The following is an 11,881-nucleotide window of genomic DNA, read 5'->3' as shown; positions in this document are numbered from 1 at the left end:
GAGCGGGCTCAAATTTTAGTATGTTATAGCTGGGCCTTAGAGCTTTCCATCAATACCAAACTTAAGGTCCCCCGACCCCCCTGACCCGAGCTATAAGGGTCCAAAAAAATTTTCTTAAAATGGCCATAACTCCGGTTCTAATTGTCAGAATTTAAAAAATGAGGGCTTTTTGGAAAGCCCTCGTGAAATGCCACTTCCTCTTCTAACATCGCAAGTTCATAAAACCACCGCTAGGGGCGCTATTATTAAAAAGAAAATTTTTAAATCTTAAAAGTTAAATAACTCAACAATTCCTTATGCAATCGGGCTGAAATTTTAGTATGTTGTAGCCGCTGATTATACCTATCAAACAAAAAAAACCTTAAGTCTATCCATAACCCCTGACCCGAGCTATAAGGGGTCAAAGTTCGAACATTGACCGGCCTCTATCTCCGGTTCTAATTAACATATCGACATAAATTTTACCTTTTTGGTTTCGTCTCGATGAGCACTTTCAGATGGAAGTTCAAAAAGTCACTACAGGTGGCGCTGTGATAGCGTCAAAATTCATCGAAATTCAAAGTCACTTTTCTCAAAAACGGCATTGTGCAAGTTAATGAAATTTTAGTATGTTGTAGTCCAGTCTAGGACGTTTCCAAAATGGTGCGTATGTGCGCTGTGGTTTCAATAGAACCGGAGATATGAGGGGTCAAAGTTCACAAAATTCAAAAAATCATATCTCCGGTTCTATGTGACCGATTTTGATGAATGAGGGCTTAAACGAAAGATCTCACCAAATACTACAACTTTCTAGAACATTTGAACTTCGTGGGACCAACACCAGGGGCGCCACAGTCAAAAAACGAATTTCAATATCACATAACCTCAATTATCTCGACTGTCGCTGAACCGATTTTGATGATTACTTCTACATAATTGTAGAGAACATTTGTCTCTATATCTATATTTCGTCCATACATCATTTTCCGATCAGATAATGCGATCTGTCCTATTTTGTCGTTTAAGTGTGAAAAAATTGATTTTTCCCATAATAACGCTTTGAAACCACTCAGATGCCAATTTGACTACTTCTTCTCGACCAAGACACTTAAAATAGGGTTTTAAATGGAAAGTCTCACAAAATACAACAATTCTTTGATATAGTTGAAGTTCAACAAATGACTACTTGGGGCACTCTGATGGATGAAAAAACGAGTTAAGAAACAAAAAACCTCGCTTATCTTGACTTCTGAGTAATCGATGAGATCATGTTCTATGGGAAAAATTATAGAGAACATTCTGGTCTACATTTCACCCATATATTACTTTTGTGCCAGTTCATCCAAATCCTTGATATTTTGGTTTAAATACAAAATTTGTATAATTTCACGAATTTGGTTCAAGATAACTGAATGGCGTACCCCAACTTCAGCTCTAAATCGAATTTGCATGCATTCCGAGTTAGCTCACATTAAGAATCTCACCTACATAAGCCGGTTAGGATTATCTGTCCCTTTTATAAATCTTTGGGTGTTTTCTTTAGATTTTGGGACCTGCTCCAAATTCAAGGAACAATTCTCGGCCGCGTTTTACTGCTTTCATGGCTTTTCTTACTGAGATGTTCTGTCAGATGAAGAGACGACAGCTTCAATTACGCACCCAGTGCGATGGAGTTCCACCCACTCTTGTCCTGCTCACGCTTCTGTCCAAGTGCTGCGAAGACGCTGTGCGTCCACCAATAAGATCTCTCTCAGAGGTCAGCGATCTTTTTTTTTTAGTAATTCTTCAATAGTGTTTTTTTATCAATGAGTTGGTTTCTTGCAGATCGAGTGCCTGTTTTACGTGTTGACCTGCATTGGGCGGGACCTGGAGATGCATTTGGCACCTCAACTTGAGTCTCTGCTAGCATCAGTACGCGATGCCTTCTTAAATTCAGCCTCCTCGTCTCCAGCAATCCGTCGGACACTTCTGCAGCTGATTGAGCTGCAGGCGTCCCGATGGCAATTGCCTGGAAATACCGTCCTCTACTACTATCCTTCGTCGAAATGATTCGGTCAACTCTCTTTCACTACGATTTAAAGGCATTTAAATCAAAGCTATTCTTCTCCCCATGATGGAGCTATTTTCTTGCGTGGAATGCAAGAAAATACCTCTCTTTTGAGCGAAAACACAAGATCAAATGAGCGTTAAATTGGCAAAGTGAAAAACCTCATTATAATCTTGGTGTATGTGTGTACCAATGTGTACAAAAAAAAATCTGAGCTGATGAACAAAAAGGTGTGTAATATTTACAATTTTTATTATGAATTATTGCATAGTGATAGCGAAAGTTTCAAATCTCAGAGAATTTTCATTTTTTATTATTACTTTTTTTTGTGCAAAGGAAGAAGGAATTGTCGCTAAAAGCTACATTTTATACTCACAGAAAACAAATCTACACTCTCTTTTTTTGTGCCATTAATTGCTCTTTGTAAAAAAAAAAGAATATTTTCTGAATTATGCTATGTATCTCTTTTAGCTCCCTAGTCATAATGTAAAGTCATGAAGTATGCCATAAATAGTCTTTTGAATTAATTTAATTTTTCCTTCAAAAAGAAAAAAAAAAGAAAAACAGAAAAACATAATTTACAAACTTATAAACTTTTTTTTCGAATAAATTATTTAATTATTCAACATTGATTTGTTTCAATCGTATGCCGGATTTTAACTTTTTCTGCTGGCGATATTCAAATCATTGGTATTTTCAACTCAATGAACGAGAAAGTGCAAATGCGTGAGGAATTCTATTGCACTTTGGGAAACGCAGCAAAAAAAATCATCGATCGAAATTTCTTGCGATTTTGGACACACTCAACTTTGCAATTATGTGAACTTGCAAACAACGTTCCAGGAGTATTTTCTTTGGTAAATACCTACAGTGTTTTATGGCTAAAAGGTTTGTTGGATCGTATTCAAAATTTGATTTAATTCATATTTAAAATTTGAAATAGCGATTTATTAGTTTATCCCAAAGTTTAATATGAATATTGTGTTAATGGCCTGACCCAATCAAGTGTAACGACATGACAACATTTTTTTCTGTTAAAGTTGTTTAATGTTGTTTAAATACGTAAAAAAAAGTACCATAGCTTTGGAATTATTTCAACAACTTCAATCATTTTTTGATATTTGATTTTTGGAAAGCAGAAATATGCTAGATGCACTTACGATTTAAGCCGAGAAAGGGCTTAACGTATTTATAATCAAAATAATGATTAGACTAAATTCCCATCAGAAACTGACTAATTTCGTTCTGATTTAATATTTAGTTCTCAAATGTCTTGCGTCTATCCCACTCTTTTGCAACCTATTCCTCTTTTAAATGTCACAACACATTTAATTTAGTTCAATATAATTTTCAATCAAATAGTGGAATAGGCTAATGCAATACGTTTGAGAGAGAAAGGAATGTGAATTTTGATTGTATGAATTTTTTCTGATCTAAAAGGTATGTCGAAGTAGAGTTGTTAAATTTCAAGAAATTTCATGAATTTTCGCCTAAAGTAGATGGCAACTGCTGTGAAATTTCTGAAATTTTAAAATCTCTATGTCGAAGCCATAAAAACTTAAATTTGGTCAGCAAGGCCAGCAGGAAATCAAGTTTGGTAATTTAAGCTTATGGCACACATTTTAGATCGATAGAATTTCATTAAATCGAAATTCGCGTTCCTTTCTTTCTGAAAAGATATTCATAAGTCTCTCCTACACTTTCAAACTCAAAATTGGACTGAATTAAATTAAACTCGGTGTGATGTTCAAATGAAGAAAAAGAGTGCGAAAGAGTAGGATAGACTTATGCAAACAATTTGAGAAAGAAAAGGATGTGAATTGCGATTTCATGAAATTTTCCTGATCTAAAAGATGTGCCGAAAGCGTTTGTATTGAACTTGAAACCTTATGGCTCACACACACCTTTTAGATCGGTAAAATTTCATGAAACCAAAATTCACATCCCCTTCTTTCTTACGTGTTTTTCATAAGTCTGTCTCATTCTTTCGCTCTTCAAGTTCGATTGAACTACATTGAATTTGTTGTGATGTTTAAAGGAAGAAGAAGAGTGCGAAATAGTGAGATAGACCTAAGCAAAACATGTGAGAAAGAAAGAGATTTAAATTTCGACTTCATGAAATTTTCCTGATCTAAAAGGTGTGCCGGAGCCATTAAAGTTATGATCGTTTATTATTTACACCTTTTCGAAGAGTGAGATCTTTAAAAAGTTCCAAATAATTTTAGGAAATGTTTCTTCTCTGTGCCACTCAAAAAATCTGTCAGTCTATAAGTCAGTGATTCAGAACTTTATTAAAAAGAACTTGAAATTACGCAAACAAAATATTTCATTCTTAAAAGATTAAGGGAGTAAGATCCGAATTTTGTTATGAAATTGCATCCCTCTGGAGGTTCCAACAAAAATCAAGACTAATATTAGCTTTATATTAATTAATGATTAAAGCTTAAACAAACATATTGATTAACCGTTATATGGTTATTAGTCTGGAGATTTACCTCAGTTTTTGAAAAACTGAAACTACCAACAAGTAATTGTAGGGTACAATGGGATAATTTGGAATCAGAACTTAACTGATAATTTTGAGATTTCCTCGCTGTTCTAGATAGTCAAACAAAAAACACAAAGAACTCTGGAGTATAGTGTAAGACTTATACTTCTTCATAGTATTTTTTTCTCATTGTATTATACCTTAGTGTTTTTTTTTCCAAAATCCAAAAGGATCATTTTGCCTTTAATATTTAATCTTAAGTCCAAACTGTTTTAAAAGTCTAGCCTGCGAATAAATTTAAAAAAGTTACGCTATATGACTAAAACTTAGGTCTTATGTAAGGAACAAACCTATGAGAGAGGCAGAGTGCGGTTAGTCTCTTTTTCCCGTTCTTATTCAGACTGCTTCTCCAGTGCAATTACCTGGGAATGATGAAAGGGATACTCTGCCTAGAAACCCCTTCTATAAAAAGTTCTTCTTAAGTAAAATGCCTGCAATTTTACATAGAGTTGATCCTGCTTAAAAGGATCAACACTGACCGTTCTATGAAGATGGCACACGTAAATAAAACATTGAATTTATCTTATAAGACTTTATTCACTTTTTTATCATAAAAAAGAATCTTACGGGCATTTCCGTAATTATACATTGTAATTACAAAAAAAAATCATTTTTTAAAACATTGAAACGACAGAGTTGGAGCGACAGTTATTCTAAGAAAAAAAAAATGTATTGATGTGGGGTGAAAGTAACACCTATTGACACTTTAAGAACTCGTGTTGGAACCTATTGACACCCTACTCTTTACCATTTGGAATACGAAATTTGAACACTTATCCTTATCGAAAAACGTAAATTAATGAAACCACACCATATTACTTATGGTAAATGTCCTAATTCAAAAACATTTCCAAACGCTTTAAATTTAGTGAAAATTCTTTAGATATAATTTGAAAACTTCTTAAATACAAGAAAACATATTAATCCAAATGGAGACAAAGGAAAGTTTCTAATTGGAGACAAACAGTGTAAGTGAAACCGCGATGAAAGGCTTCCAAAACCTTGTTGAGTTGCTCCTGAGTGCAAGATTAGTTCTTATTCCTGGTCTTTTCTTCCTTCCCATCTAAAACTATAAGAAAATCTCTCCAAAAAATCATTTGCAGGGTTTCCTATTAAAGCATTTGCAGACACTTCAAAAAAACCCTTTTAGTTCACGAAATAGGTAATTATTTCATTTGAACACTTTACGTACCGTTAACAATAAAGATTGGCAATTAATTTAACTAAAATTGGCCAGAAATAAGACATAGATGTTAAACTAAACGAATAAACAACAGTCACCTCATTGTGTTTTCATTGGAAAACCTGGTCGATCGATGAAAAATTCTATGGTGAAAAGGTACACTTTTAATTTTTCTGAGAAATTAACAAATTAAAATTTGTGAATATAAATGACTTTTCGCTTTATTTAGAGCAAAATTAACTAAATAATGAAACTGAGGTATAGAAAATATATAAATATAATAATTTAGTACTGTATTTATCGTGAAAACAATGACGTTTCCACTTGGAGTAGCGAAAATTTCCATTTGGAGCAGGTTTTGAATTAGCTTAATTTACCTTACATTTTATTAGATACATTAGATAAATTTCGACATTTTGACAAAAGTGTCAATAGGGGTTCCCTGTCGAAAACGTGTTCATTCGACCCTAGATATAAAAAGGAGTCATCAAGATCTGTTCAGCGGTAGTAGATATACGTATGTAAGTTTATGTGTGTTATACAACATTTTTTTATGACTTTAGCGCCCCTATCGTTAGCTTTATGAAATCCCAATCTTCTAGAAAGTTGTAGTATTTTATGAGATCTTTCATTTACACTATCTAGCTAGACTATTAATATGGTCAAATAAAACCAGAGACGATGTGTTATGAATTTTGTAAACTGTAACAACCCCAACCCCCCCTTATATCACCGGTGCTTTTAAAGTCACACGAAAATTGCTCCATTTTTTGGAAACTTCACAGCCTAGAGTACAACATTGTAAAATTTGATCAATATGCACAATATAAATATTAAAAATAAATAATAAGCTGGGAATATTTAGCTGTTATAGGAAAGTCCTTTTTGGAAATAAGGAGAGGATTTCCGCAGTTATCAATTACATGAGAGTAAATAATATGGATTTGTGAGTAAGAACTATCTAGGACCGCGGCCCAATATACTTTAAAAGTAAGGGCCAAAAGGTAGGGTGGAAAAAAAGGAAAATCCTTGGCAAAACGATCAAAAAAGTTGAGGTTAAAAACCTAATTAGAATGGGTTATTACAGGTTGGTAAATTTTTTAACTCTGGCTCCTTATACATATCTCTAGTCAGGTATAGCTGTCTTCAGACTAGAAGTTTAGCCCTGTTCACGAAAGTTTCAAAATATTAAATTAGTGAGCAATTTTATTGCTTTTTGAGAACCTAATAGGCAATTTGTCTTTGATAACTCAGTTAATTTTTTTCCAAAAAAACGTAATTGATAAGAAAAGAGAGCAGTTAAGCTATATGGCCTGTATAAGCCAGAAATGACTCCAACTTGTCATCGCACTGGAGCCTAAACGGTAAAAAATATCAACTCTCGGTCTTCGGTAACCCCCAGTCCAGACGATTTCTTCCTTTTTCCCTCACAGTAATCTTCCTCAAAATTGCCGTTTGGGTCATCACCTCCAAAACCATGCTTTTTGGGGTATTTCCAAAACGAAATTACAGATTTCTTTTATTTTCGCGGGTATTAGAGGTAGCCTAGGCGAACATTTCGTCCAAACATACCTATGACCGAAAAATCTGCATTTTGAATTTATTGGTGGTCAAATGTCAAATGGCTTTAGATGGTTCATTTTTCAATCGATTTGGTTGAATTCGGAATTTTTGGAAAGCTCTTGACATTTCTTATCCGGCTATATCAGTCTCAATCGGTAGTGAATTAGTCAAGTAATCGTAATTCATTTATTTTGAAAAAAAAAAGCAGAATCTCTCCCTAAATTAATAAAAAGGCTTCAGTCTATCTTTTCCAGCTTCTCATTTGAGTATAGGCTATCTAAAAATTTATTTTTGTACAATTTTTAAATAATTATTGATTAGTCTTAAAATCATGATTTTCTATAGTCATATACGAAAATATTTTGGCATTGATTTTGTATTTTATTTTAGTTGGTTTTTTTAGGTGTCTTTATTAGCCTTTCAAATGAATGAGAAATAAATATATGTTAAGAGCTTCAAAATTTCAATTTATCATTTGATTACCTGTATTGATTATTTCTAATTTTTATTTTATTACTATTTATTTATTATTAGTTTGTTTATATGTTGCTGTGATATAGATCGCGATAAAGATCAACATGAAACAGTGGAAATTTGTACGCTAAACCCAAATTTTATTTGGCTAGACGATTTATATAGCTTTGATTGAACTTGATTCATGTATTTTTTTACAGTTCGACTTGCAATTGCGACTAATATAATATTTTAAAACTTTTACCAAATATTTTTGATCAATCTTTAGCCATAAAATTGTAAAATTAATACCCGAAACCGAGCTAAAACTCTTTTAGCTGAAGGATCACTGATCAGAGAGATCAATGATCTCGTAAGTCTAACAATAAGTCGGATGATACCCCTTTCTTGTTTGCCATAATCATGTTTCTGGCCAAAAACATCTCTTTAAGTGGATGTCTTTTGCTTTTTTCTTCTTTTCACTTTCATGCTGGAAAGGGCGCTTATAATTATTGCGGCGTGTCTCAATTAATGTTGGTGAAGAAAACAAAATGGAAAACTAATATATTTCTTTTTTTTTTGCTGCTGTTGCTCTCGCAAAAAGAAAATGCAACAAAACGGAAAGGTGATTCACATAGGGAGTTGAACGCATACATTTATGACTACTCGGTCATAAGATATTTTATCATCATTTTAACTACAATGATTTTTCATAATAGATTATCTGTATAGATGTGTGGTTGCTCTCCTCAAAGCTGCGAAAAAAAGCTAAATGAAAACAATACTAGTTTTGAGCAAAAAGATGATGTTCCAATGTAGAAGGCTCTCTTCGTCCGATCAATGGCAAAGTCAGACACCGTTTCTTTTTTCAAAAAAGTACTTCACATGCAACCATGGACTTGCACTTGAGTGCACTATGGTCGTGTTTGGGAGCGGAGTGAGGCGAAAGTCAATTATATCGCTAATTATTTTACACCTCCCCCAAAAGTAGAGGTACCTAGCCAACCAATAAGGCTATATAAATGGGGGATCATCGCGAGGAATCTCAACAGTAAACTTATTTCGTTAGAGCTAAGCAGGTCGAAATGAAGTTTACGGTAAGGATAAGTGATAGTGATGGACAAGTGGTGATAATGGTTCGGTCTTTGATATTCTGGATTACCCTTTCAGGACTGTGGATTATTTCAGAAAAAAAAATGAAGAGTGAACTGCTAGTCTGAATGAAATGATTTGTGAAGTGGTATCCTTTTTCCGTGGCGGTTACTTTTTTTTCTATTGAATGTGCAAAACTTTTACCGCTTTTTTTAACAAATCCTTTTATTCAGAATAGGGCATGAGGACACAATATACTTAGAATATTTAAAGTTTTCTTTTTTTCGCACCCCATTTTGCAGGGACTCTTCCTCTTAGTTCTATCAGCTGCGACGATCGCTGCGTCCGTGGAGGATGGTCAAAAACAGATCGAAAGTGCAGATGAGTTAGCGAGTGCGGGTGATCTCGAGGGGTCAGAGTCCAATGTGCAGGAGGACCTAGTGCCTTCAGCCTCACACCATGTCGACAGGCAGTGGAAAGTGAAACCGGTGAAAAAGTCCCTACCAGGTGGTGGAAAACGAGTCACTGTTCACATTGTCGAGACGAGTAGCAGTGGCCCCAAAAAGAGCGCCAAAGGACCAGCAAAGTCGCCAAAGAAGTCACAGCACAAGAATGCACCAAATCCAACTATAGCATCAGCTAGCACTAGCACTAGCACTAAAAAGGGTGGTAGTCATCGTATCGATAGTCACACCCATTCAGAGGAAGTTCACGAGATCATCTTACCGGCCGAACAGGAGCTTGTCAGCCGGCATGTTGAGCAACTGGCACATTTTCCCCAGACCAAATACGAGATCATAAGTGCTGCTGACACAGATTCCCAGGAAAGCAGAAAGGAAGAGCCCCGGGAAAAGATCAAGATCAAACACCATCATCATCACCATCATCACAATCACGTGAAGACGGTGGTGAAGAAGGTCCCCGTTGAGATACCAGTTGAAAAATTGGTTCATGTACCCGTGGAGAAGCTGGTGCACGTACCCAAACCCTATCCCGTTGAGAAACTAGTGGAGAAGGTAGTGCACGTACCTGTGGAGAAAATTGTCCATGTGCCCAAGCCCGTACCCGTAGAAAAGATCGTGGAGAAGGTGGTACATGTGCCCGTGCCCAAGATTATCGAGAAACCCGTTCCCTTTGAGAAGATCGTCGAGAAGATTGTGCATGTGCCCAAGATTATTGAGAAGGAGAAGAGGGTACCAGTTGAAGTTAAGGTACCCTATCCCGTGGAGAAGCTCGTACACGTCCCAAAGCCCTATCCCGTAGAGAAAATTGTAGAAAAGGTGGTTCAGATACCCATTCCTAAGCCCTATCCCGTGGTGAAGCACATCCATGTGCCAGTTGAGGTGAAAGTACCCGTTCCCGTTCACAAGCCCGTCCCTGTGCCCATTGAACGAAAGATTAAGGTGCCCGTAAAAGTGGAGAGGAAGGTGAAGGTTCCTGTTCCGTTCCCCGTCAAGGTGGAGGTTGAGAAGAAGGTACCAGTTCCCTATCCAGTCAAGGTTCCCGTGAAAGTCTACATCCCGCAGCCCTATCCAGTCGAGAAGAAGGTTGAGGTGAAAGTGAAGGACTACTCACAGCCACCAAAGGACTACTCACAGCCGCCAAAGGACTATACACCACACTACAAGAGTACGTACCATAGGGACACGTATCTAAAGGATCCCTATCCAAAAGAATCATACCCAAAAGAGTCTTATATTAAGGACACCTCGTACAAGCCAACCACCAGCACCGACTACCAGGACCAGCCACCCAGCTACACCTACTACACAACGCAGTCGGACCATGATCAAGCACCGTATGGCACTGAACACACCTACACACAGTACAGTCACCCGCCGACGCAGCAGGAACAGCCACCCGAGCACATCTACAGTGTTGAGTCAGCCTATCCCGTGCCTCCATACCACAGTGACTACCAGAATGAATATCAGAAACAGGATAGTTTCTACAGTAATCCTGAGGCTAGAATCCAGCCTGTTTCACTGGCAGATTCAGCCACATCAGCCACTGACCTGAATCAGCAGTACACGGTAGCCGTGGCACCGCCCCAAGAGGCCACGGGATTCCAGATAAACGTGCCAGATCCCAGCAGCCAGGCTGACCCTATGGCCTTCTCTGCCAGTGAGAATGTACCCAACTACGACGTCGGCTACCAACCGATGCACCTATTGCACCTACACCAATTTGACGACTTCCACGGCGTCTCGCCCGAAGCCACGGGTTTCTCCCTAGCGCACGAGTAGTGAGTGCAACAGTAAAAAAAAACCCACAGAATCGCGATTTAGTGAATTGGACTAATGAGAGACCGCGAGAGACTGCCACAAATGCAACGCGCTACATGTTTAGATATTTTTATTTTTTAGTAGTTTTATAATTTAAAAAAAAAAAAACAGAAGACACTCTCCAGCATAACAACGCTACACAAAAAAACTCTTCTTTTCTAACCGTTCAATTCCACATAAAGATGGGTCTCATTGAGGATAGGAAGGATTTGAAAATAGAAAAAAACCATTTTGGGAGAATATTTTTTCGATTTTCCCAAAAACAAACCAAAAAAAAAACTGATAGAATGTTAGGAAGAAAGGTGAAAAATTGAAATGTATCGATTGAAAAAAAAATGTAGAAACTTGTGTAAATGTGATATGAGAAAATGCTGAAAAAAAGATACAAAATAAAAAAAATATTTAATTACGAATTCCATCATCTTTCAATATTGGCCTAATTAATGTATAAAATCGAGAGTTTTATCCGTTTTATCTATTTTCTAATTCACGTTTTCTCTACTATCAATCACGTGCTCAAATTTTTGGCGCGCAAAATTCCCTTTTCTTCGCACGAGAAAATATGCTCAATCACGCGAATTGAGAGAAAATCTCTAGATGATATTTTCATTTTCACCCTCAATGCACTCACGTGAATGAATTACAAGACTCTGAGGCGCATCTATCTCTCTCTCTTTCGAGATTACTCAAATACCATCTCAATTGCATCAATTAAAAGCTCATAGGTATTT

At 36.4% G+C, this 11,881-nt stretch overlaps 2 protein-coding genes across 2 annotated transcripts in view; both read left to right on the top strand.

Moving 5' to 3' along the window:
- The window catches only part of LOC129805357 (uncharacterized), a gene marked incomplete in the record, with an annotated part of 14,581 nt that extends 11,927 nt beyond the window's left edge, over window positions 1-2,654 (top strand). The window contains 2 exon segments of the mRNA XM_055853230.1: window positions 1,523-1,735; window positions 1,804-2,654. Of these exon segments, the coding sequence (XP_055709205.1) occupies window positions 1,523-1,735; window positions 1,804-2,028 (438 nt within the window).
- Window positions 2,655-8,662: 6,008 nt separating this feature from the next.
- On the top strand, window positions 8,663-11,563 carry LOC129805351 (titin-like). The gene is made up of 2 exons (XM_055853221.1): window positions 8,663-8,870; window positions 9,168-11,563. The coding sequence occupies exons 1-2, from the start codon at window positions 8,859-8,861 to the stop codon at window positions 11,109-11,111; spliced, it is 1,956 nt and encodes a 651-aa protein (XP_055709196.1). The 5' UTR covers window positions 8,663-8,858; the 3' UTR covers window positions 11,112-11,563.
- Window positions 11,564-11,881: the final 318 nt, after the last annotated feature.

Source organism: Phlebotomus papatasi, chromosome 3, assembly GCF_024763615.1.
Source record: "Phlebotomus papatasi isolate M1 chromosome 3, Ppap_2.1, whole genome shotgun sequence".
NCBI lineage: Eukaryota > Metazoa > Arthropoda > Insecta > Diptera > Psychodidae > Phlebotomus > Phlebotomus papatasi.
This window is presented reverse-complemented; position numbering and strand designations above follow the sequence as displayed.